This window comes from Saimiri boliviensis, chromosome 5, assembly GCF_048565385.1.
Source record: "Saimiri boliviensis isolate mSaiBol1 chromosome 5, mSaiBol1.pri, whole genome shotgun sequence".
NCBI lineage: Eukaryota > Metazoa > Chordata > Mammalia > Primates > Cebidae > Saimiri > Saimiri boliviensis.
Genome location: NC_133453.1, coordinates 108,518,713 through 108,543,687, shown reverse-complemented (window position 1 = coordinate 108,543,687; position 24,975 = coordinate 108,518,713). Strand labels below are relative to the sequence as shown.

Here is a 24,975-nt window from a genome sequence, read left to right as displayed (position 1 = left end):
AGAATGGAGTACCTTAAAAAAAGGAAGAAAAGAAAGAAAATTCTACCTCTCTGCAAATAGTGTCAACTGGGGATCTTTGGATGAATAAAATGAAAATTGTCCCTCCCTCCTCGCCAGGGAGGGACAAGCAGACCCCAGAGTGCTGCCCAATGGAATACAGAATTATTTTCACCAAGTTAAAAAAAGAAAAAAAAGTGTAAACTGAAGATGTCCTTTTCTCCAAACACATTTCATCTTCCTGGGCCATCCAAAAACAAACTTCACTGGTTAGGTCAGACTGCAATAGTATGACCCAGGCGCTTTGACTGAATTAACATCACCGTTAATTAATTATTTTATATATATATATATATATATATATATATATATATATACACACACAAATGATACATATAACAATGGGTTTTTTTTCCCTCTTCAAGAGATTTTGGCTTTTTTGGCAAGGTCAGACTCATGTGAAAATCTAATGAAAACAACGAACCTTTCTGGAAAAACCCAAATCTTAACGGCTAATGAATGATTGCTCACGAAACTTGGCTCTATGCCACCAGTGGCATTGCTACCAATCACAAAAATATACACAAGGGTGGGGCTATGAGCACCACACAAAGTATCCAAGCTGACCGAATACGATCTTGTCGGCTATCTTCAAAAATAAGACAACTGTTAACAGCATTCCATATGAATCAAGCCACAGGTTTAAAAAAGAGGCAGGACAAAACAATTTTTATCCATTATGATTTATTCTCTACAATACTTCATTAAAGAGTTCAATGATTTGCACTCAGAAGTTATATAGCCAAGAGGCAACCAAGTGTAATACAAAGAATTGGTCTGAAGTCTTTGCACTGAAGGCCATATAGTCTCTTGCTTCAGGGAAAAAAGAACGCAATGAACAAAAAGAACACATAGCTCCCTAGGCTCCAGAATCTCAATAGAAAATAACATCAACAGTTAGTGAAATTGTAGATGTCAACACATCATGGAAAACAGATCTTGTGCAAAATATTAACACCCAGGACTTCTCTTGTATAGATGATTTTTTTATTATAAACAATAAAATATATGTAATGTTTCAACTACAAACCTTTCATGTTGAAAGGATCTCTAACATGAGTTTTTTAATTATTTTATGAAGCGAAAAAGTTTTAAGAATCTCACAGTGGAAATAATCCAACACTGACGAACTCTAGTGATCAAAGACATTCTCTTTTAATGTAAAACAGGACAATTCATAATTACAGAGAGAATGTCCTAGCTGTGGGTATTATGAGACAAGCCAACTTTCCAGACCAAAAGGCACTCACAGCTAGGGATGAAACAAACTCCGAACCAAGCCAGAGAAGTTGGGCTGGTTCCTTGAAAACAGTGGTTACCTACTGTCCAGCTTGAGCAGCCCAAAGACAAAGGAAACACTCAGCAGAAAACATTCCCTTTTCTTTAAACCTACCATTCACACCGCAGGTACTGGCCGCCCTCATCACTGCTTTGGTCAAGCGTGCAGAAGGCAGTTCAGTTGCAGTTCGGAGCTGTCCTCTCACTATGCAAAGCTGCCACATGGATGATCCAGACTTGGTATTTTTCCTGAGAGCCACCTGCCACACACTTTTCATGAGGCGACCATGACCATACACTTCTAGACTGCTTCCCGACTAGGCCCCATTCAGGACGGATACTGACAACGCTCATTCCTCCTGGGGCCAAATGGTTTCCCTTGGTCGACTGCTGAGTCCCCTTGACAAGGCAAGAGGAACCCAAGCATTTCCACTGCTGGACTTGTGTGGGAGCATGAGGGAATGTGCAGGGAGTAAGGCTTCTTCACTCCAAAAACCACTGAGCCCAATTCAGTGTGGTACTGGGCCTAACCAGCCCAATTCTTGTGCACTGATTTTTTTCCCCATTTCTTGGGTTTTAAAGTTTTCTATTCATTTTTTTTTAATGGCAGGTATCCTACCCCCCCCTCAATAAAATAAAATAAAAAAACATACCATACATTGGGGAAGACAAATCGGGCAACATTTCCACAAGAAAAAATCGGCTTGAGGAGCATGGCACTGTAAATGCTTGCATGACCAGTCTCACTGAGCGTGCTCAGGGGTGAAGGTTTAGCACCAATTTTTTTGCTTTTTTTTAATCTTTAGAAATTAAACACAACTTTTAACATAGAACACTTGAACAGTAATGAGTGTAGCCCTATGTATCAATACTGTTGTACAAATTGGAGGTGGGTGGCTTAGTCCGAAGCTGACCACCCTGACATCGATCCATGGCACCTAAGAGTAACCGCTGCCACATGTGTTTAACAAGACATTTATTCTCAGCAGCAGGAAATCATGAAATGACCCCTCCATCTTCATTGACATTGCCAAGGGAAACGTGGCAGGCTGCAGGAACCCAGCACAGCAGTGAGGGGCCGCAGTCTGGGCTCCCTGTCACCCACGTTTCCCTCGCACGTCCCAGGTCCTCTTGAGCAGCACAGGACGGTGCGGAACAAACCCACTCACCTTCGCCCATCCCTTCCCACAAACTTGCCAGCGATGCCTAGAACAGCACAGGTGACCTTTCTCAGACTGTGCCCCCCGGCTCCCCTCCCCGATTCCTGGCAGAAGAAAATGCAAACGATCTTTTGAATATTTTCCCATTTCGGAAAGCCACACCATCACCACATAAGCTTCAAAAAATAAATTAAATCAAAACACTATGTTCACTGGGTTGACACCCAATCCATTTCAAGAGTTCTCTAAGCATGTTGTTGATAACCAGTGTCACATCCTCAGGATCCTTCTTCCAACTGGCCACCCTTCCTGTGAATCATTTCAGCAGTGCCTCTGTAACAATTTTCAAAGCATCTTCCAAGACCCCTAGTTCTATTAACTTTGCCACCAAATGAGTGAAGAATAGGCAAGGGGAGAGGAAAAACTTGCTGACAGCGATTTGGAAATCAGCAACAATGGGAAAGGGAAGTATGTCACATGAAAGTTTGAAAGACCTACAATAAAATGAGCTATTTGGAAATTTGCCCTGGTGGGATGAAGATTCCCAGCATGTTAGGCAAGATAAAGATCCACCTTGTGTAATTATACAACTGTTTTCTAAAGTCCTGTAAAGGACAGAAACATCAACAGTCTTCCCACTTCTACAGGCAAACTAGAAAAAGGAATTCCCCTGCTTACAGGCCCCTCAGGATGTTTGCCTGAAAAGAAAACCAGCTTAGAGACCCTGGATTCTCTCCTATGATGTGTCTCTCCTGAAGCCCAACTCAATCGCTTGTTTGCACATCTATGCTTCTGAGAACCTAGGTCCAGCTATAGGCACTGCTACCAGCAGAGGAGTGAGGTAGCCAGGCGGTGCAGAAGAGGACTCTCCTTTCACACCTGCGTGCGGTGATGACATCAGGACCTCCCATGGGCATCTCCATTCCATTCCTCAGTGGGCTACACCACGGAGCTCTGTTCAGTAATCCGGAGACTCAATGCAGGAAGAGTGCCAGAAAATCCAACTGAGAGTGGGATGAGAATGAAAATCCTCACGGCTTACTGAGCAATGAGATCTGCAACGCCATCCAAAGGGCTTCCGATCTTGATGTGGGTCTCTGGCCAGGAGCCTCGAAGGGCTCATGGTGCCCACGTCCAACCCTAACGTGGCGTCCACTTATGAAGCATGGAGGTTGTAATCAACTCTTAGTACGCAATAAACTGGAAGTTTAAAAAAAGGAATTTAAAACAACCTAAAAATGTTTCTTGTTGGTCTCCGTTGCCCAGACTGCCAGGGGAATACACCTACTTCATCTGGGGAGGCTGCAGGGTTGTGTGTGGGTTCAACCTTCAGGGATCATCAATTTCAGCTTCCAGCATGTGGCCAACACCCATGCGGCAAATACCAGACAAGGGTCTTCTGAACCCACACAGTGATTCTCACTAGTCATGGAGGAGCCCCAATCCAACGGAACCCCATATTGAGGAAAGGCTGAGATAAGGCTTGGGCCCCTCAAGTTCTGTTTCATTCAAGGTAACCCTACCCTCCCTCAGTCAGCGGGAGGCAGACTTGGCAACGGAAGCTAGCATCATAAAATGGTGCAGTAATAGAAGTAACTGGACCAGGAAGAGGAGGCATCTGCTCCAATGATGTCATAGCCATTGGTGGCCACAGGGGGGTGGGACTGGTCATGCAGCCGTGTGTCAGGAGTAATGATTGTAGAGGGGCGGGGCATGAAGAGTGCCGTTCTGGAAACAGTGCTGTCGGGAAGCAATATACTCTGCGTAACTGATTGTCACCTTCTCACTTCGGTACCTGTATGAGGAAACAGGAAAGAGTATTAGGAACCCCAAAGGCTTCATTTTGTAAAGTCACTCAGCAGAGAAAAACCAAAAGCTTATTCCACATTTTGAAAGAATAAAATGGAAGACCAAGAGCAATCTTACTTACAGAAAATGAAAGACAGCACGAGAAAACAATGTTGTTATTACAAATGAACAAGATGAAAAAGCACAATCACAATTCACCCCTGAGAATGTGTTTCAGCACATCCCACCTTGAAACACTACACGTGCTTATCATCAGGCTGCTCGTAAGCAATCAGCTACTGGGGTCTGGATGAAGAATTTCAAGGTCAAATTACACGGGTGGCAGATTGGAAGATGGCTGCACCAAAACCCAGTGCAAACTGCGTATCTACTTTCAGATTAAATGTGATAAATTTGACAGAAATGCAACCTCAATTTGCATAAGAGCAACAAACAAGTTTTTATAACTAAAAGGGACACAGATACCTAATTCTGGGTCAAATTCTGCTGAAGCAGGTGAAAGGATCCTTGGGGCTATATAGGATAGGTTTCACTCCCCAGATGAATATGCCATATCACAGGGTCGTCATAACAATTCATAGCACTTTGGCTTTGCTCTGGAAAGAGCCATGAGTCAGGATGCGAAGCATGGGGTGTTACAAACCTATGGAGCCTACTACAGACCACAGGAGCTGGGTGTGACAATCCTTACCCAGAGCCATCTCTTTCCCACTGTAATCACTCCTCCACTGCAAGGTGATTATTCCTGAATTTTGACAGGGAAATGGCTGTTCAAATAAATTATAATAATAATAATACTGCTTTGTATTTGAAGAGTTTTTTGTTGCTGTTTAAAAATTTTTGGAATCCAAAGCATTTAAAAAAACACTGGGTCATCTTCCAAACAGACCTGTGAGATTATTATAAGATTATTCAGCATTTTACAGATGAGGGCCCAAAAGAGGCCCACAAAAGCCCATAGAAGCTAAACCACTCAGTTTAGCTTTCAGTAAGGATGAGAAGAGAACTAACGTCTACTGATCACCTACAATGTTGCCTGGCCCCAGGCTAGAAATTTTCCATACATTACCTTAGCACAGCCTCAAACAACTCTAAGGTATTATCATTCACATCTTCCAGACAGGGAACAGGCTCAGGCAGTACAACTGGCTCAGGTCACACAGCTAGTAAAGGTTGAGCTGGGATTCCGACTCCAAGTCCATGTGCATTCTACTATACTAGGCAGCCTCCTCCTAGAAGTATTCCCCCCAAATGAGAGGCGTTTCCTTTTAGCTTTTTGTAAAAAGCATTATTTGATTCTCTTGCATCTCCTGCTGCCTGACTGCATGTGTGGTCAGAAAAGCAGCTCCCCAACTGACCCTGGACTTCCACAGAGAGCCCTGTCTCCTAACCACAATGTCCCCATCAGCCTCCCAACCACATGGCTCTGGCAAAGCCATCCACAGCCTGCTCAGCAGGTCTGCCATGCTCCAACCGTGCCCTCAGCTCAGCTGTGGAGACGCACAGGATGCTGGGAGAGTCTCTGTCTTTGCTGCTGCTGCTTCCTCAAAACTTGAACTTCACCCATGCTACTTTGATTTAGGGACATTCACAGAGAAAACTTCTTCCCCATCCCATCAAAATTATCCTCCATTCAACCCCAACTAAATTGAAAGGACAAGGAAAACAAGACAGGGCTTACCTGGTGAGTTTGATCGTTTTTCTGAATTCACTGGTAATTGGAGCTTTAAAGCCACCTTTCCTGAGCAAGGAGTCTATTGTCTGGATCTGATCCCAGTCTGAGGAGAGAGGTCACACTGATGTCAGCACACATGCAAGAGTAAGGCATGCTCTCACGTGGCCGGTGCAAGAGGAGAAATGGGACTCAAGGAGCAGCTGAGTCTGCTAAGGGCAGGGCAGAGGAAGCCCTGGGCACTGACCCCCACGTACCTGGCATCCAGTCTGTCTGACAGTCCCGTGGAGACTCTGAGACATGAGATGACAGCCCAAAACATGCCATAATGGCTGTCCCCAGGCTCCCTGCTCCTGTGTCCTTCCTGTCAGATGTTACCCCAATATAATTATCTAGGAACAAACATGGTTCCAACTTAGACCAGCCTATTGGCCTAGTGCTGGTACCCATGGCTGCTTTTTGAGAAGAGAGGAATTTAAATTCTGCAACTTATATTCCTTTGTGTGACCTTCCTTCAATTTGACAATTTCTAACAGTCCTGTTTTCTTTTTCTTTTTCTTTTTTTTTTTGAGACGGAGTTTCGCTTTTGTTACCCAGGCTGGAGTGCAATGGTGCGATCTCGGCTCACCGCAACCTCCGCCTCCTGGGTTCAGGCAATTCTCCTGCCTCAGCCTCCTGAGTAGCTGGGATTACAGGCACGCGCCACCATGCCCAGCTAATTTTTTGTATTTTTAGTAGAGACGGGGTTTCACCAGGATGACTAGGATGGTCTCGATCTCTCGACCTCGTGATCTACCCTCCTCGGCCTCCCAAAGTGCTGGGATACAGGCGTGAGCCACCGCGCCCGGCTAGTCCTGTTTTCTATGGTAAAAAATTAACAGCGAGAAAGAAGCTGGCCAGGTGCAGTGACTCACGCCTGTAATCTCAGCACTCTGGGAGGCTGAGGTGGGAGGATCGCTTGAGCCCAGGAGTTTGAGGCCAGCCTGGACAACATGGTTAAACCTCATTCCTACTAAAAATGCAAAATTTAACTGAGTGTGGTGGCATGTGACTACAGTCCCAGCTACTCAGGAGGCTGAGGTGGGAGAATCATCTGAGCCTAGGAGGGCAAGACTGCAGTGAGCCAGGTCACACCACTGCACTCCAGCCTGGGTGACAGGGGATCTTAAAAAAGAAATAAAAAGAGAAGAGAAAGAGAGGAAGAGGAAGTTGTTTGTCCATATACTACTGTGTTATTCTGGCACTTTTTTTTTTTTTTTTTTTTTGGAGACAGGGTCTCACTCCTGTCACCCAGGCTGAAGTGCAGTGGTGCAATCTCAGCTCACTGCAACCTCCACCTCCTAGGCTCACATGATCCCACTTCCCACCTCAGCCACCCAAGTAGCTGAGACTATCAGGTGTATGCCACCATGCCCAGCTGATTTTTGTACTTTTTGGAGAGATGAGATTTTGCCATGTTGCCCAGACTGGTCTTGAACTCCTGGGCTACAGTGATCTACCTTCCTTGGCCTCCCAAAGTGCCGGAATCACACACATGAGCCACCGTGCCCAGTGTCATTCTCGACAGAGAAAACCAACTTCATCAGGCCAGGTGTGGTGGCTCACGCCTGTAATCCAAGCACTTTGGGAGGGCAAAGGGGGCAGATCACCTGAGGTTGGGAGTTCGAGACCAGCCTGACCAACACGGAGAAACCATCTCTATTAACAATACAAAATTAGCTGGGCATCACGGCACACGCCTGTAATCCTAGCTACTCGGCAGGCTGAGGCAGGAGAATCACTTGAACCTGGGATTTTTGTATTTTTAGTAGAGAGATAAGGTTTCACCATGTTGGCCAGGATGTTCTCAATCTCTTGACCTTGTGATCCACCCACCTCGGCCTCCCAAAGTGCTGGGATTACAAGTGTGAGCCACCGCGCCTGGCTGACTACTGAGTTCTTTAAAAAAACAGTAGGGACTATGTTTACACCCTCTGCCATGTATAACACTGTTTTAACGATTGGTGATCTAAAGTTTGATACCTACTGAATTCTACAATATCGTCAGCTTGATTGGTGGTGTTTTGCTACAATTGCCACTGTAGTTCAAGGGGCCAAGAAACAAAACTACTCATTGAAGTGTCTGAAGGAGAGTAAGTGAACTATTTACCCTTTTTCTTTTCCCAGCTCCTAGACCTTTTCGGAAGTTTATTGTTGGTTTAATAGGAATTTGACAGGTATTAAGTGGAAGAAAGGCCCTCATTCTTAGTTGTAGTTGGGCTTAAAGATGATACATTTCAGTTTCTTGCCCTTTAATTGGCACCACTGTGAATGATACTTGTCATTAAAATCCCATTCATCCAACTCACCTTGTTCCTTAGCAACCTCAGGTAAATATGTGGCTGTGCGTTTGACACCTTTTTCATTAATGAATTCAATTCGAATCCCATGGACCCCTACCTACAGAAAAAAACACAACCAAGTAAATGGCATTTACTTACTCTAATGGAACTTCAGTCCCCACATATAAATCAACATTATCCCCTGACCAGCTTAACACAGGCCTGGAAAGGGTCAGCTTCTTGCATTTCACGACTAATTCTATCTCAGGAGGTACACAGGCAAAAGAAAGTTTTGCTTTAGGGAAGGGTCGAGAGTATGTGTAGCCACCTCTGAGAATATGAAGGTAGGAGAAATGAATTCTTTAAGTAACTCATCCAGGAATTGCGAGTATGTTACCTTGACCCTATCCCATTAAATAAGCATGCCACAAGTTTTTATCTGGGCTCATGATTCTTGATATCTGATTCCTAATAAAAACTTTTACTCCAGAGCTTGCCAAGAGGGATCTGGAATATTTTCTTTTACCCCATTATTTCTTATTAGACATGGGAGAAGGATGTAAACCAAGCAGACTAGGGAGAAGCAGAAGAAAGCCTTTACATTGACATTTCTGCCTACTACTGGTAAAGCAGCACCTCTTCTGTCACCTATGTTGCCCACAATTGGTTCCAAGCTCAGCCTTCACATTCTCATGCCCTCTCTCTCAATGAAGGAGATACATTGCCATGTACTAACCCGAACCCAAATGCAACGAGAGATGCAGAGTTCCAAATGCGGCTGTTCTCACCTCCCAGTCCAGGTAATCACTGGCATCCTCAAAGTTAGTAAGGAGGGAGACAGAGCAGAAAAGTTTAGGCAGCTCCTCTCGGGTCAGGGGGGGAAATCGGCTGTCCTTAAGTGCACTGGGGAGGGACAGAAAACACAGGTAAGGCTGCTCTGGAGTCAGGAGCCAACAACAGGTGCCAGAGCCCACATATTTATGCATCTTAAGCTATGCAGAGAGTAGCTATTGTTCATCAACACTAACACATTAAAAACAACTTGATGCTATTAACTGTCTGTACTTATGATAAGTGACTCACCAGATTAAGCCCCTTTTATTTCCTGATTACCAAAATGGAAAATGCTCAAAATACATCACTTAGAAGAAATAAAGTCAGGCAGCTATTTCTGATGCTAGCCAGTTTATCTACAGTTCTTAATGTCTGGGGTCATTACCTGGTTAACGTGTATTCCCTGAGTCCTGAATGAAGATTCATGGCTGAGAAGGTCCCAATGCAGCCACGAAGCCGCTTGTCCCGCCCTGTCTTCCACGTCACAAAGAGCGGACTAAAAAAAGCAAAACACAGAACATTCTCCAGCCCCAAATTAATCATGGATAAGAACAAAATCTTTGGCTTTGTCCCTGTTCATTTCTGTTATTGACAAAAAACCCTGTTTTTGGACTTGCCAGCTACCCAAAGGACTCTCTGCCTTTCTGGAAATGGCACAGCCTCCGGCTAGAAACAGGAAACCCACAAAGCAGCAGGAAAGGTTCCGTGTAGTGGTTCCCCTGTTCCGTGCTGATGGCTTTAATTCACTTTGCCACCACATTTACATGCTGCTTTCCTCTTCCTCTGCCCAAGACTCAGCTTCTCCTTCAAATTCTATAGTTTCTTCTTCCCTAAGTCTATTTATCCCAGCAGCCATGCTCCCCAGCTTTCATGACCTATACCTCACCTACACAGTCCCCTGTTCATCTGCAAGCCCATGTTGCTTCCACGATCATGTCTGCCCCAGACAAGTACAGATATTTCTGCTACTTTAAAAAGATTTTAAAAGGCCAGGTACGGTGGCTCATACCTGTAATCCCAGCACTTTGGGAGGCTGAGGCAGGCAGATCACTTGAGGCCAGGAGTTCTAGACCAGCCTGACCAACATGGCAAAACCCCACCTCTACAAATACAAAAGCTGGCTGGGTGTGGTGGCAGGCACCTGTAATCCCAGCTACTCAGGAGGCTGAAGTGGGAGAATCATTTGATCCTGAGAGGTGGAGGTTGCAGTAAACTGAGATCGTGCCACTGTACTCCAGCCTGGGCAAGAGTGAGACTCTTGCCTCAAAAAAAAAAAAAAAAAAAAAAAAAAAAGATTAAAGAAAAAAATAAAGAGATGGAGGGTGTCTCACTATGTTGCTCAGGCTAATACTGAACTCCTGTGCTCAATCGATCCTCCCACCTCGGCCTCTCAAAGTGATGAGATTACAGATTACAGACGTGAGCCACTGTGCCAAAACCTTTCTGTTAGCAGAGTTGCCATTTTCTCTTTCTAGGCCAAAGTCATAGTTCATTAGGCTGCATCAGACTGAGAGTGACAGACTTTTCAGCAAGAGGTTTCAAGGACTGTTCCCTCTTCCAGAAATCCCTCCACACTCCTAGCGCCCTTACCTCTTAGATTCTTAAGTTAATCATTTCTAGAGGTAACTTAAGTTTTCCAAGTTATCTGCTTTGATCATGGTTACAAAGGCTCCCACAGTAGTTCTCCCACCTAGCCATTTTTTTCCTTCCAATGAAGCACCTGCACAGCACCAGCCAAAGCTGCAGTCCCGAAGCCTACTCAAAAACCCTTCAAGACAAGGCCTCCACTGCCTGTAGGATGGAAATGCAAAGCCCTGAATACAACAGCCGAAACCTTCCCTAAACACCCACATCACCACCTGTTCTTCCAAACCGCGTCGCTGTCTTGCATGGGGCACCCTGGATCTCTCTAGGGTTGGGATCTCCACCTGCTCAGTCAAGTGTCTCCTAACCGTGTTACCCCAGGGTGACACCTCCCTAAACACCGAGCACACTTACCTCCACATCTCCTCTCCTCTGACACACTCGCAGAGGAACAACTTCCCCTTAGCTCTGTGCATGTGTGATTTGCCAACCTGACAGGTCTCCCAAAGGAAGAGGTTTTTTTTCTTCACACCCTCTCCATGCCCCAGCCAGGGTTTTGCACAGCCTCCATATGGCAACCAACAATTGAGAATGAATAATCTCATATCAATGAATACTCCAAAAGCATACCCCAAAAACGAAAACAAAAAAGCAGTAATGCTCTTCAAAGCCAGCTCAGAGCTGCTTCCAATTCTGAGGAAGAAAATGCCAGCATGGATTTCTTCACTTTATGCATATTGCTTATTTAAGTCACTGAGACCAGTAGAGGGCTTGGGACAAGCAACAGAGAATTGTGAACTACAAATCCTGAGGCAGATTCTGACCTTCTTAATGGGACGTCAGTGACCCCACAGGTTTACCAAGGGATTGATCATGAACAAAGTGAGGGAAAACCCCTGTTAACAAAATCACAGATCCCAGTGAGTGCGAGCTCCTGGTCTCCAGCCTGGTCCTCAGACTTCCAACTCACCTGGACTTCAACACTATGGGGGTCCCCAGTGGTATGGCATGACTTCCCCACTTGAGAGATTAAATGACCTACCTACTGCCATGTGAACCAATAGAAGAGCCAAGAATGAAATCACTTGGTTTCCAGAACATTCCTTTAACAACAAACCTATAGCCTCCTCCAAATGTGAACTACTCCCTTCCATTACTGAATCCGCTTAGTGTTTTAAATATTGTCTAGACATTTCTCATCATTATCTTCCCATTACCCTTTCCTCAAATGCTGATAAAGCTTTCCAAGCAGAAGACCCTTTCAAGAGAATCACCCCAGCAAGACGTCACCATGCCTTCGTCAGTGCCCCCAGCACCTGGTTTACTCACTAGGGGTCGTTGGTAAATCTGGGGAGCCGTGGCTGTGGGAAGCCGTAGAGGTGACAGTAGAGGACGTCAAAGCAGTAGCAGCACATCTCTGCAGTCACCACCAGATTCTTAGTGGTGTTGGCAGTTCCATTAGGCCGGGGAAGAGGGCTCAGCGCTCCCGATGCGGGATTCATTCGTGTAATGGGAGAGTTTCCAGGTCCCAGAGTTAAGTCTGACACATTCTCCCGTCCACTGCTGCTGTCCACATGCTGGTGGTTTTGAAGAGGTCCTGAACTAGAGCCGGGGACAGTTGTGGACTGATTCCCGTGACTGTGTGTTCCACTTCCAGATAATTTGGGCTTCTTGACCCCACAACAGCCTGCTGCCAACTTGGGCTCGAGTGGAGGAACACAACGTCTTTTTCCCATCCTGATTCGGTGCTCGAGGTCTGGAATGCTGCAGAACCCTAACCAAAATAAGAAGTTAAGCATTAATTTCAATGGTTAGTTACAAGGAGAGAAAAAACATCAAAGAGAAAAAGTGCATGGACAGGCTAAGAGCTGTCAGATTCTTTCTCCCACTGCCATCTCTAGGGCATGGGGTCAAAAAGGGTCACAGACCATAAGAAACCCCTAACCTTTTCCTAAAGGGGAAATAATTTTTATTTTCCATAAAATTTCCATATGACTACCATGGATGGAGGCAGGCGCCAAGCAGCTCCCTGTTCCCTAAGATTCCCCAGGGCAGAAGACAGGGTGGGGCAGCAGCCAGAGCGAAGCTGGCTGAGGACATTTCCAGGCCGCCTGGAGGGCTGTGCGAGACCTGTCAGACTCATCATCATCATGTCTCTACCTTTTTTAGAGGCTCCAAATTGAACCATCCTATTTTTAAAGAACTCCAGAGGAACTTTCATGCTTTTCCTTCTTAACCACATCCTTCTGCATTTTCCTCATCACTAACTTCAATCTATCTTCATCCTTGCAGCCCCAAACCACAGCAAGGATGAAAAGCAGATGGCTGTCACTCAGAAGAGGGCACAACTTCTAACACGAAGCTCCCACCTTTCTGTCTTTGCAGCTTTCCTCTTCCAGCCCCCTCATTCTCTTTGGTTCCCCATGAACTCACTCCAATTTCTATACATCTCCCTATCCTTTCAAGACCCCATTCAAAAAACCTGCAACCTCGCAGAAACCTTTATTCACATGAATGACCCAAGCTTCACAGCCCTTTTGTGAGGTGGCAGTTTCTGCCCTGTCATAGCCAGGCAGACAGATACAAAGCTACCCAGCTTAACAAAATGTGGTATCACATGGGCTGGGGAGCCACAGCCTCCTCCTAGCTGATGATGCGAAGGGTTTTTAATTGTTCTTTGTCTTTAAAGGCCTAGGGTAAAAATGTATAGCCATAACACTATCAAGGTCCTCTCTGTTGTCTAAAAAGTGTCACTCCTCAGCAGAATCAGGAAAATAAGAGTCTAGTTATTTCAATGTTGATAATACTGAAGTTTCTAAGTATAGAAATTCCCCTGTGATTTGGACATGTAACATACAATTATCTTTTTAGGCACTGATCTACAAATAGTATTTCAGTTGTAAATTCTTCAACCTTTTATATTTCTAATTAAATATTTACACACCCATTTGCAATGCCATTATTTCTAAACAACTTGTCACTTTATGTTGAATGATATAAACTTTTTACAAGGGTTATTTATGTTCTTCATATATGCTGATCCATAACAAAATACACATCTAGAGCATTTCTGATTGTAATCAAAGCTCTCTGTATCCAAGGAATAATAGCTTGTACACTTCAATGTCTGGCTTGAAATAGAGGCTTGTTTCATTTCTTTTTTTTTTTTTTTTTTTTCTCTTTTTTCTTTTTTCCTGGCTTGAAATAGGGTCTTGTTTCTTTCCTCTCTCTTTCTCTCTCTCTTTTTAATAGACAGGTCTCATTCTATCATAGCTCACTGCAGCCTCCAACTCTTGGACTCAAGTGATCCTCCCAAAGTGCTGGGACTGAAGGTATACAACACTATGCCCAGCTAATTTTTTTTAAAGATACAGGGGTCTTGCTATGTTGCCCAGCATGATGGTCTCAAATTCCTGGCCACAAGGGAGGAATCCCCCATTCTCCACTGCCGCTGGCTGGACATAGTGGCTCACACCTGCAATCCCAGCACGTTGGGTGGCCGAGGCAGGAGGATTCCTTGAGCCCGGGAGTTTGAGACCAACACAGGCAACATAGGGAGAACGAGTCTCTAAAACGTACACACACACTACACACACACACACACACACACACACACACACACACACACACGACTTAAAACCGTCACTGGTATGTGTTAAGCATCCATACTTTCAGCTGCTCTTATCATCTGGGTTCTTGTTCCACTGCTGTCTAGGAGGGCAACTCCTGAGGGGCTGGTATTTGGCTGTGCACTCTGGACTTAGAGCAGAGTTTGGGCTGGGCGTAATGGCTCACGCCTGTAATCCCAGCACTTTGGGAGGCCGAGGTAGGCGGATCACAAGGTCAACAGAGCAGAGCTTGCACAGAGGATACGCTCTTCAAACAGCATTTCATCGAATCCTCTAAAGCACTCAGCAAGGCAGATGATGCTACCATTATTTTACATCGTTCACACCGCCACTAAGTGGCAGAGTTAGAATTTTTTTTTTTTTTTTTTTTGGAGACAAAGTCTCGCTCTGCCGCTAGGCTGAAGTGCAGTGGTGTGATCTTGGCTCACTGTACCCGCTGCCTCCCAAGTTCAAGCGATTCTCCTTACTTGGTCTCCTGAGTGACTGGGACTACTGGTGCATGCCACCATGCCTGGCTAATTTTTATATTTTGAGTCGAGATGGGGTTTCACCATGTTGGCCAGGTTGGTCTTGAACTCCTGACCTCAGGTGATCCACCCACCTCAGCCTCCCAAACAGCTGGGATTACAGGCATAAGCCACTGCGCCTGGACCAGAGCTAGGATTTAGATCACAAGTTATGCATCAGGCTCTACAGCCTGGGTCTTTTCACCAACCACAAGGAAGAATGAATCCTTCTAATAATATCCACTGGATTCGGCCTCTTTCTTTAGGGCGGGATTAAAAAAATTAAGTTCTGGGCTGGGCACGGTGGCTCAAACCTATAATCCCAACACCTTGGGAGGCTGAGGTGAGAGGATGGCTTGAGCCCAGGAGCTGGAGACCAGCCTGTGCAACAAAGTGAGACACCTGTCTCTACCAAAAACAAAAAAAGCAGCTGGGCATGGTGGCATGTGCCTGTGGTCCCAGCTACACAGGAGGCTGAGGCAAGAGGATCACTTGAGCCCAAGAAGTCGAGGCTGCAGTGGGCCATGTTTGTACCACTGCACTCTAGCCTGGGTGACAGAGCAAGACCCTGTCTCAAAATAAATAAATAAATAAATAAATAAATAAATAAAAATTTTAATTCTAGGGTATGTTAAGAACTAATCTAACAACTTAGACTCTTGCCAACAAAAATGGAGCTGGGAAAAAAATATGAAAAACCAAGCCCAAAGTCAACATCTCAGCCATCACCTGGAAAATTATCCCCCAGCCCCTGGGTCATTTGAATCCATGATGGGTGTCACTGCTCTAAGTTCTCACTTGCCTCTACTTTGTGAGCAGCTGTGGGCGGCAAGCTAGAGACACATACAGGTTAGATGAAGCAGCAGGACCACATCCCCAGAGAGCTGGTGTTTTAACAGAGCCCTGCAGCTCTGCACCCCTAGAGCCTCAGAATTCAAAGAATCAAAGAGAAAGCATGAAATGCAAAAGCTAAAAAACCTTTCATCATTCTCATTACACTACACCACGCCTGAAGGAAAAGCTAAATGTCGTCAGATGGAGGCAACAACTCCGGTGTTCTCTGGCAGGTGGTATCACCTGGCTGGTGAAACATCCTATAACAGAGCAACAGAAGGGATTTGCAAACCCTACCAGTGGAAGTCTAGAAGAGTCTGCCTACACACCACATACAGTCACTGATCTGCAGTGGAGCAAAACCACAGTTGATGTCTCGCGCTTACAGTTCCCCCACATCTTCCAACTATGATTTGCAATGAACGAAACCAACCAAAATCTTGGCTCTTTAGGCCCAAGCATTTCTCTGGAGGCCACTAAGTAACCAATTCAACTGCTAGTCTCAGTTGAGTTTTAGTGACCAAAAGCAGAGTTAGATATTTTCTGCATCAAAAATATATTAGAAGGCATTTCTTTAAAAGCTTATTCCATAAATTCCAATCTATGGAAAATTTCTTTCTTTCTTTCTTTCTTTTTTTTTTTTTAAAGATGGGGTTTCACCATATATTGGTCAGGCTGTTCTCGAACTCCTGACCTCAGGTGATCCGCCTGCCTCAGCCTCTCAAAGTGCTGGGATTATAGGCATGAGCCACCGCGCCCGGCGGAAAATTTCAAATGTGAACTGGAGAAAACAGTATACTCCACAAATAGTATAATGAGCCCAATATTGAACAATTTCCAACCTATGACCAATCTTATTTCATCGATACCTCTGTGCATTACCTACTCGCTCCATCTCCCATCCTTCTACAGAATTATTTAAAGCAGGTTTTTGAGGGGGCTAATATAATTTTACTTACCTGTCAACATACACCAAATATTAGCTTGATACAGTTTGCAAATTTGTTGTCACCAGTCTTGTGCTCAACTGTAATCCCCAGCGTTGGCTGTGGGGCCTGGTGGGAGCTGACTGGATCACGGGGGTGGATTTCTCATGAATGGTTTAGCACCAACCTTTGGTGCTGTACTCCTGATACTGATGATGGTAGTGAGTGCATTCTCTCAAGATCTGGTCATTTAAAAGTGTGTGGCACTTCCCCCCACCTCCCTCCTGCTCCTACTTTGGTCATGCTACATGCCTGCTCTCGCTTTGCCTTCCGCCATGAGTCAAAGCTCTGAGGCCTACCCAGAAGCAGATGCTGCTAAGTTCTCTGTACAGCCTGCAGAACCCTGAGCCAATTAAATCTCTCTTTTTAATAAATTACCAGTCTCAGGTATTTATAGCAATGTAAGAATGACCTAATACATAACAACTACAGGCAAAGAATGTGAAGTAAACCAAGATACTGGTAATAAACAAAGGCTTCTTAAATATCAATCACTATCAACAAATTTCATCAAAATTTTCTCTTTCAGTTTGAGATTATCTAGTTCTATTCCATCAAAGTAGGCATCTCATCACAACTAAGTATTTCCCAACTCAGCTCTTAGCACTGCCCTGCAAGGATCAAGAGACACCTGGTCCTCTGGCAGCCCGGCTTTGTGAATACAGGGTAAGATACTTCAGAATAATAGCATTCTAATAGATCATACTAACTATCCATCTGATCAGCTAAAATCAAATGCTCCACTTAATGACAAACTCTACTTCTAAATCTGTGCCCACCAAACTTCCCTGCCAAACCTCATAAAACTACCAAGGATGGTACTGGGTACTGGGAGCATTGTACAAATTACTGTGAATCTGGTTCATCCAAAATAAAGAGAAGCCAGGCACAGAAGCTCATGTCTGTAATCTCTACACTTAGGGAGGCAGACGTGGGTGGATAGCTTGAGCCCCGGAGTTTGAGACCTGCCTGGGCAACATAACAAGACCCCATTCTCTACAAAAAGGGAAGGAAAAAGACAAAGTTTGAAATTAGGTGTATATACAACCAAGACACTTCCAGGCCTTCAGCTGGTTACTTGTACAAAGCTCAGGTCAAGGGCTAGGGTGAGACTCTGCAGCAGTAATCCCCTTTTCCTCCTGTTCATCCACTCCGACCACCAATAAAAATAAGCTCGTTAAAACTAGGCGTCCACCAGATGGAAACAATACTCATACTTCAACAAAAAGCAGGCAAAATCATAGGAACCACTGTTTTACCTCTTGAGACCTCTTAACCTTGCAGGTGCCAAATAAAATGTGCCATTAGTGCTTAAAGTCACCAGGCTTCCTCGGTTATGCTGCGGTGTCCTCATCTGCCCTGTGCCTGCAGGAGGTTCTCTCCTCTCCACCTGATGTACAGCATTCAAGGGGACCCTGAGCTTCATCAGGGCCCGCAACAAGGGGCTTCCCTCTCTGTGGGGACACTGAGCACTGGTCTGCTATTTGGGGCAGCTTACAACTTAGAAATTTCAGCCTGCACTGAACTCGGCATCATCCTGAGCCTGAGAGGCCGTGGGGCATCTGTTTCATCTTTCATGGCACCTAACATGTGCCCTACATATAGTACACACATGGGTGCACACACACACACACACACACACACACACACACACACACACTGCTGACTGTCAACAACAATCTTATCTACACATCTAGTAATTTTATTTAAGTATGCCGCTAACCGTGGAGTACTGCAGAATCTGGGGATGACTGAATTACAAGGGCCTATTCTTATCAACAATCTCCATTCTACTCAGCTCAAACCAAGGGATGGGTTTTTTTTTTTTCTTTTGGGACAGTTTAATAATTATTCATAGCAAAATGGATATCCACTGTGGATAATTCATTTTAAAAATTAAGTCAAATATCACCCAAATTCACTTCTTGGTCCAATTATGCTGGTCTATCGTCTTTGCTAAAACATACCAATAGCGGCCGGGCGCGGTGGCTCAAGCCTGTAATCCCAGCACTTTGGGAGGCCGAGGCAGGTGGATCACGAGGTCGAGAGATCGAGACCAACCATGGTCAACATGGTGAAACCCCGTCTCTACTAAAAATACAAAAGATTAGCTGGGCATAGTGGCGTGTGCCTGTAATCCCAGCTACTCAGGAGGCTGAGGCAGGAGAATTGCCTGAACCCAGGAGGCGGAGGTTGCGGTGAGCCGAGATCGCGCCATTGCACTCCAGCCTGGGTAACAAGAGCAAAACTCCGTCTCAAAAAAAAAAAAAAAAAAAAAAAAAAAAACATACCAATAGCTCTCAGTTCTGGAACTGGCTTCGGGTGCCACTTCTAGGTGGCGCAAGGCTTTCCTTTGACAGGTCAGACAATCCAAACTGCAGTTGGGAAGAATTATTTTTTCCTTTCTGAATGATGGAACACTTTCAGAACTACCCATTAGAGAGCTTATTTGCCTGGGTGGCCATTTGTGGTTTCAGGGATTAATACAAACTATTTCTCCCACACAGCTAATATTTACCAACCAGGTATGGAGAATGGTATTGACACAAAGATGTGATGATGCCCTCACTCATGTGTCTGCTTGGGCAAAAGGACCTTCCTCTCTCACTGTGGGTCCCTTCCAAGGCTACTAAGTCCACTGAAAACAAGCTCACAGTTTCCCCAAGCAGCTCGCCTCTTCAGGATACAGAGCCTAGATTTCGAGGTTACAGTCTCATCTCTGATCCCAAATCTGCCTCGCCATGTACCAGCTATGCAACTCAGGCAAGTTTTCACATCTCCGTGGACTTGGGGTCCTGCTACCACAGAGGTTTATTTGTGAGCTGTGAAAGACATGAAAAGCACCTGGCAGTTCTGTGGCATATAACTACTACCTATTAAGTGTCTGCTGTTACCAATACCCCACTGATAAAAGTAACGTTGGTTATAAAAATAACACAGCTCTGAGTGCTTACAATTTCTAGAGAAATAAATGCCCTCATAATACAATTCCATTGAGAATGACCTTGTAATCTAAAAGAGCACATTATTAACATGGGATTGCTACTCTCATGACCTCTTTGGAGAGCAACAGCTTCTAATAAATCTTATCTACTGCTTCTTTTCATCCTGAGATGCCAGAAAACACAGAGAAAAACACTTGGCTGTCTTTAGAGCTGTACAGTTTTATTCCACTAGAGTCCTCATTTAAGCTTCTAAACATACACTAGAAAGAGACTAAACTTGCTAAATGTGCTATTATTGTAGACATCTTGATACACATTGAATACCAATAAAACTGTTGTCAAAGTAGTAAGTGTCAAACGATCACCAGATTAAAATATCTAGGAAAGCCTAAAGGTAGGGTGAAAAAAAATCTAGATTCACATTTTGAAGACAAGCCTCAAAACAGCTTATTCGAGGGCATGACCTTATAAAGATTTGGGAGGTGGGAAAGAAGCCAAGAAAAAGGGGGTCTCTGCATTTTCTTTTGTTATCATCTAGCATTTAGATGTTTGCTCAAATCAAGCTTTCTATAGAAGGGAATAAGCTGTTGTTTCCTTTGTGACAGAGTTGAGTTGAAATTCAATTTAATAATTACGTTATGGGTACTGAAATGGCACCTGAGCTATAATTCTGTCCTATTTATGGAACTATTCCAGGAAACAGTCAGAAAAACCCACATACATTCTGGTAACCACACCAAATAATCATTTCTTTATTTTTGAAATCCCATTATATACACATCCAAAACGGTGTGTGAAAAATTTCCCCACAAATCACACATCTACCTATATAATTGTTCCTTTTTGTTTGGTTTTGGAAATAGGGTCTCCTCTCCCTCAGTTGTCCAGGCTGGAGTGCAGTGGTGCTATCACTGCTCACTGCAGCCTTGAAGTTCTGTGTTCCAGAGATCTTCCTTCCTCAGTCTCCCAAGTAGCTGGGACTACAGCCACCACACACTACAACCACCACACGGCTAATTTTTTTTTTAATTTTTCCTTTTGTAAAGACAGGTCTCAGTATGAGACCAAGTTGGTTTGTTCACTTCTGGCTTCAAGCAATCCTCCTGCCTTGGATTCCCTGTGTTGGGATTTACAGGCATGAACGACTGAGCCCAGACTTTTTCTCTTTTAAAGAGATGGAGACTTGCTATGTTGCCCAGGCTGAAGTGGCTATTTACAGGGCTCAAGCGATACTCCTGCCTCAGCTTCTCAAGTTGCTGGGGCTACAGATGCAAGCCACCATGCCTGGCAACAACTGCTTTTCAGCTTTACAGATTTTTAAAAACATGCAGAACTGGCCGGGTGCAGTGGCTCACGCCTGTAATCTCAGCACTTTGGGAGGCCGAGAGGGTGGATCATGAGGTCAAGAGATCGAGACCATCCTGGTCAACATGGTGAAACCCCATCTCTACTAAAAATACAAAAAATCAGTTGGGCATGGTGGTGAGTGCCTGTAATCCCAGCTACTCAGGAGGCTGAGGCAGGAGAATTGCCTGAACCCAGGAGGCGGAGGTTGCGGTGAGCCGAGACCGCGCCATTGCACTCCAGCCTGGGTAACAAGAGCAAAACGCAAAACTCCATCTCCAAAAAAAAAAAAAAAAAAAAAAAGCAACATGCAGAACTATGCATTCTCTTTTCTTAGCCTCCCGAGTAGCTGGGGCTACAGGTGCATGCCACCACGTCCAGCTAATTTTTTTATTTTTAGTAAAGATGGGGTTTCAGGATGTTGGCCAGGATGGTTTCAATCTCTAGACCTCGTGATGGACCCACCTTAGCCTCCCGAAGTGCTGAGATAACAGGCGTTAGCCACCATGCCTAGCCAAAACTATACATTTTCATTTCAACTTAGCTTAAAGAAAAACATGTATCTACAAGTGGAAACTTTTGTTTTTCACCTCCCCTCCCTTTTCTATGTGACCTGTAGCAAGTGGCCAGATTTTTCTGGGCCTCCGTTCTTTCATTTGTAAAATAAAAACATTTATCCCCTGCATCTATCAGAGGGGCTGGGAAGCTCCACAGAGAAGTGAAGCACTCTAAAAACTCTCTCCTAAGTGTCAGCATGCTATCATCAATCAAGGGGACACAGCAGTTATAATTTTTACCCCAGAACTTTGTTTAAAGTTTACCGTGTAAAATTTTAATTATTTTCAAATCTTTGACGGGATTTTCAAGAAAATATCATCACTATGGCAAATTTAGGACAAAATGTTCCAAAAGTCTCTGAGGACTGAACTATAGAAAAGAGAACCAATCATTGACTTTGATTAGGAACTGCATTAACCTCTGACTTAATTACCCTAAAAGTTAAGACAATCTCTTTGGCTGTATTGAGAATTTGGGAAGGGTGGGGAGCCAGAAATATAAAGGAAAGATCATGCCACAGCAGCATCCAGCTAGCTCACTCTAATGCGAGTATGGAAAACAAACTTGTCTTTGCATATTTAAATTATTTTAAAAGAGAACAAATGGAAAAACTTCAACAACATAAGGACCCCCCTCACGGAAGAAGAAAAATACAAATGAACAAAATACACCGACATCTCAAAGTCCTAAAGCCAAAAACAACAATGAAGCTCTATTCTAAATATGTCCAAGATAATACTCACTGAAAGCAGAAAGTTTGTATTGCCAGAGGAACAGCTACAACAGAGGAGGGGAGCTATTTTGTCTCTGGAATGAATTTTCTTCCTTCCGATTCCATTCCTTCTTCCTGTACCTAAGACGGAAATGCAGGTGCAGTGAACACACACCCAGGTAGTGCAGAAGTAAGATAGGGTTTCTGAAAAACCACAACTCGACAGAGCAATTTCGTGAGGGGGGGAAGGGGTGGCACATACAGCTAGAGAACAGATTGTCCTTATTTCCAAACCTTTCAAACTCTAAATCTGAGGCAGCAGTACAGTCCCATTCCCTGAATCATCTCATCCTTAGCGTCATCAGCAAGAAGGGAGAACACTGAGAATCAAAGGTTTTATTTATTGAACTTGAGCATGAGACGCACATTAAAACTTCCCCACCACCGACGCAGAGGAAAAGTTGCTCTCTGGCCAGGAGAGACCATTTAAAGGTTCTCCGCCGGTTTCAGAACACAAACAAATTTCCCAATCCTCTGCACATATAGCACTGAAGAATTACTGGACAGCATGTCAGAGGCAGGGACCTGAGGGCAGGCCATCTTGCTATGCCAGGAGGAAGAGATCACTGTTGCTAAGAGTCATCCATCCTTACTCTTAAAATCGAAGAAATCTCTTCCTGATCTCTTCACCAACTCTCCCCACTACTAGAGAAATGAGCTACTCCCAAAGATGTAAGTAAACAGGAGACTGTTTACATCTCCTGTGGGTGGGAGAGGCCCCACCCACTCTATCCTAGGAGAGGGCAGTGAAAGAGGATAAGGCCCAGAGGGATAAGGGTGAGGGAGCGAGGCAAGGAGAGGAGTTCAGATCAGGACAGGGAATGGAGGAGGGCAAGGAGTGAAGGGCAAAACCCACAGCCTGGGAAAGAGAGAGGAATGAAACCCAGAGTGTCAGGTGGACGGATCACGGAACTGGGGGCCAGCGGAGGTTAAGGAAGGAGGGCCCAAGGGTAGGGATGGGAAAGAGAGGAGGCGGCGGAGGAAGCGCGCTGGTGAAGAGGACAGGCCAGAGCGGGGAGGGGAAAAGCAGGACGAGGGAGGGTGAAAGGTGAGAAACGAGGGTGTGAGGAAGGAGGGTCCGGGGCGCTGGGGAGTTGGGGAGAGGATGGAGCGACGGGTAGAGCAGCTTGGGCCGAGCCGCGGGGGTGGAACCCAGACGCCGGGCGGGGGAGGGGGCGGCGGGACGGTGGGTGGGGGCCACCAGGCGGCGCCGGAGACCACCAAACTTTACAACGAGCGAGCCTGCTTCCTGGAGGGAGTGCAGACAAGAAGCAGGAGAGGGAGCCGAGCCTCGCGGCCCGGGGTACGGCGCCGCCCGCCCCTCCCCGGCAGAGCCTCCCGACCCCCTACTCTCCGCCGGGACACGACCCGAGGCCCCGCCCGCCACCCGGGACCCCTCCCCCACGCTGCCCCGGGACCCTCGTCCCAGGACCGCGGGGTTCCCTCCCGGCCCTGCCGCCCGCCCCAGCGAGAACCGGCCAGGCGGGCCCGGCAGTGGCGGCCCCAGGGAGGCCCGGCCCGGCAGCGGGGAGGCGGAGGGCGCGGCGCAGCCCGAGTTTCCCACCTTTTCTCCTGGCCCAGACGCGGCTGGGGCGGACGGGACCTCTCGCGCTCTGCCTCCTCCTCCTGCTTCATGGAGCCATGCGCCTGGGTAGGGGCTCCCGAGAGAAGCGGGCCCGCAGGCTGGCCAGACGCGCGGCGCGGACGGGGCGGGGCGAAGGAGGCCGGCGGGCGGAGGAGGAAGCGGCGGGGCGGCGGCGGCGGCCGGGAAGAACTAGAGGTATTCCCCGGGCGGCTGGAGGACTGAGTCGAGCCGGGACCCGAGTCCTCCGGTATCCCAGCAGCCACCGGAGGCAGTGAGGTAATGGAGGAAGAATGTAGGGAGTCCTCCAGTGGACCACACTCCTTCTAGCGAGTCGCGGAAACCATAGAGATCAGGGCTCCACCGGAGCGCCGGCCCACTGCTGTCACGTGGCCTCCATCCATGCGCTTTATTGGCTGGCGCTGGTTCTACGGGGTTGAATTTTGGACGCTGCCTGCCATTCGTGGGGCCGAGTTTCAGGCAGTTGGAATAAAGAGACACGGGGAAGACCGCGAGAAGGCCAGCGTACCTGGCGGGGCGCAGAGTTGGCGGAGTAGGGCACCTGGCTGTCAAGCTGGCCAGCGCAGTGCGCGGTGGGCTGCCCGGGAGCGGTCGCAGAGCCCGCCGGGAGTCGTAGTCCGGGCCGGGCGCGTGGCTTTGTCCGCGACGCAGCTCGGGATACGGGTCGAGTTGTCCGCCGGGGTGCTGCTGGGCCCAGTCGCGCGTTAGCCATCCGGCACTGAGCTGCCAACGGCTGTTCTCCCTAAGTACCCTCTCTCACGCCGCTTCGCCTCGCCTCGCCTGACCGGCCGAAGCCTGCGAGAGCAGCCCGGAAGGGCAGCTCAGACCATCCTTAAATCGAGCCGATGACAGCCGTGCCCAGCCGGGCCCGGCCCCGCCCGCGGGGAGGTGCGCGGGGCTGGGTGCTGGCCGCTCGCCCCTGGCCGGGCCTGCCTCCTGATGCACCGGGAACGGGCTCACCCACCCGGCTCGAGGGGCGGCAGGGGCCCAGCTGCGTCTTTCTCTCCCGAGCCCCCAGCTAGAGGTGGCTTCGGCGGAATACCCACTTTGCAGGATTGCTCAACAGGCCGATTAAGCACATCT

The 24,975-nt window shown here is 46.5% G+C and overlaps 1 protein-coding gene across 3 annotated transcripts; it reads right to left on the bottom strand.

The window, feature by feature from the left end:
* Window positions 1–724: 724 nt before the first annotated feature.
* Window positions 725–24,689, bottom strand: AMMECR1L (AMMECR1 like). Of its 3 annotated transcripts, XM_074399806.1 has the most exons (9): window positions 23,854–24,689; window positions 22,261–22,370; window positions 12,045–12,489; window positions 9,517–9,627; window positions 9,086–9,200; window positions 8,325–8,415; window positions 6,234–6,368; window positions 5,986–6,082; window positions 725–4,290 (listed from the first exon to the last, which is right to left on the bottom strand). In XM_074399806.1, the coding sequence occupies exons 3-9, from the start codon at window positions 12,449–12,451 to the stop codon at window positions 4,179–4,181; spliced, it is 1,068 nt and encodes a 355-aa protein (XP_074255907.1). In that variant the 5' UTR covers window positions 12,452–12,489; window positions 22,261–22,370; window positions 23,854–24,689; the 3' UTR covers window positions 725–4,178. The 3 variants fall into 3 exon arrangements, with proteins under 3 accessions (XP_074255907.1, XP_039335974.1, XP_074255906.1); XM_039480040.2 differs by lacking the exon at window positions 6,234–6,368 and having other exon boundaries at window positions 23,854–24,666; XM_074399805.1 differs by lacking the exons at window positions 725–4,290; window positions 6,234–6,368 and adding an exon at window positions 4,299–5,536 and having other exon boundaries at window positions 23,854–24,677.
* Window positions 24,690–24,975: the final 286 nt, after the last annotated feature.

What these genes read in the sequence shown, in the direction of transcription:
- AMMECR1L (XM_074399806.1), bottom strand. Translation starts at nt 12,451, where the DNA reads ATGGGAAAAAGACGTTGTGTTCCTCCACTCGAGCCCAAGTTGGCAGCA. An exon ending in TGAGGTTGCTAAGGAACAAG is followed by an intron (nt 6,369 to 8,324) that starts GTGAGTTGGATG and finishes GTTTGTTCCTAG; the next exon opens with ATAATTATATTGGGGTAACA. An exon ending in AAAACGATCAAACTCACCAG is followed by an intron (nt 4,291 to 5,985) that starts GTAAGCCCTGTC and finishes TTCCTCATACAG; the next exon opens with GTACCGAAGTGAGAAGGTGA.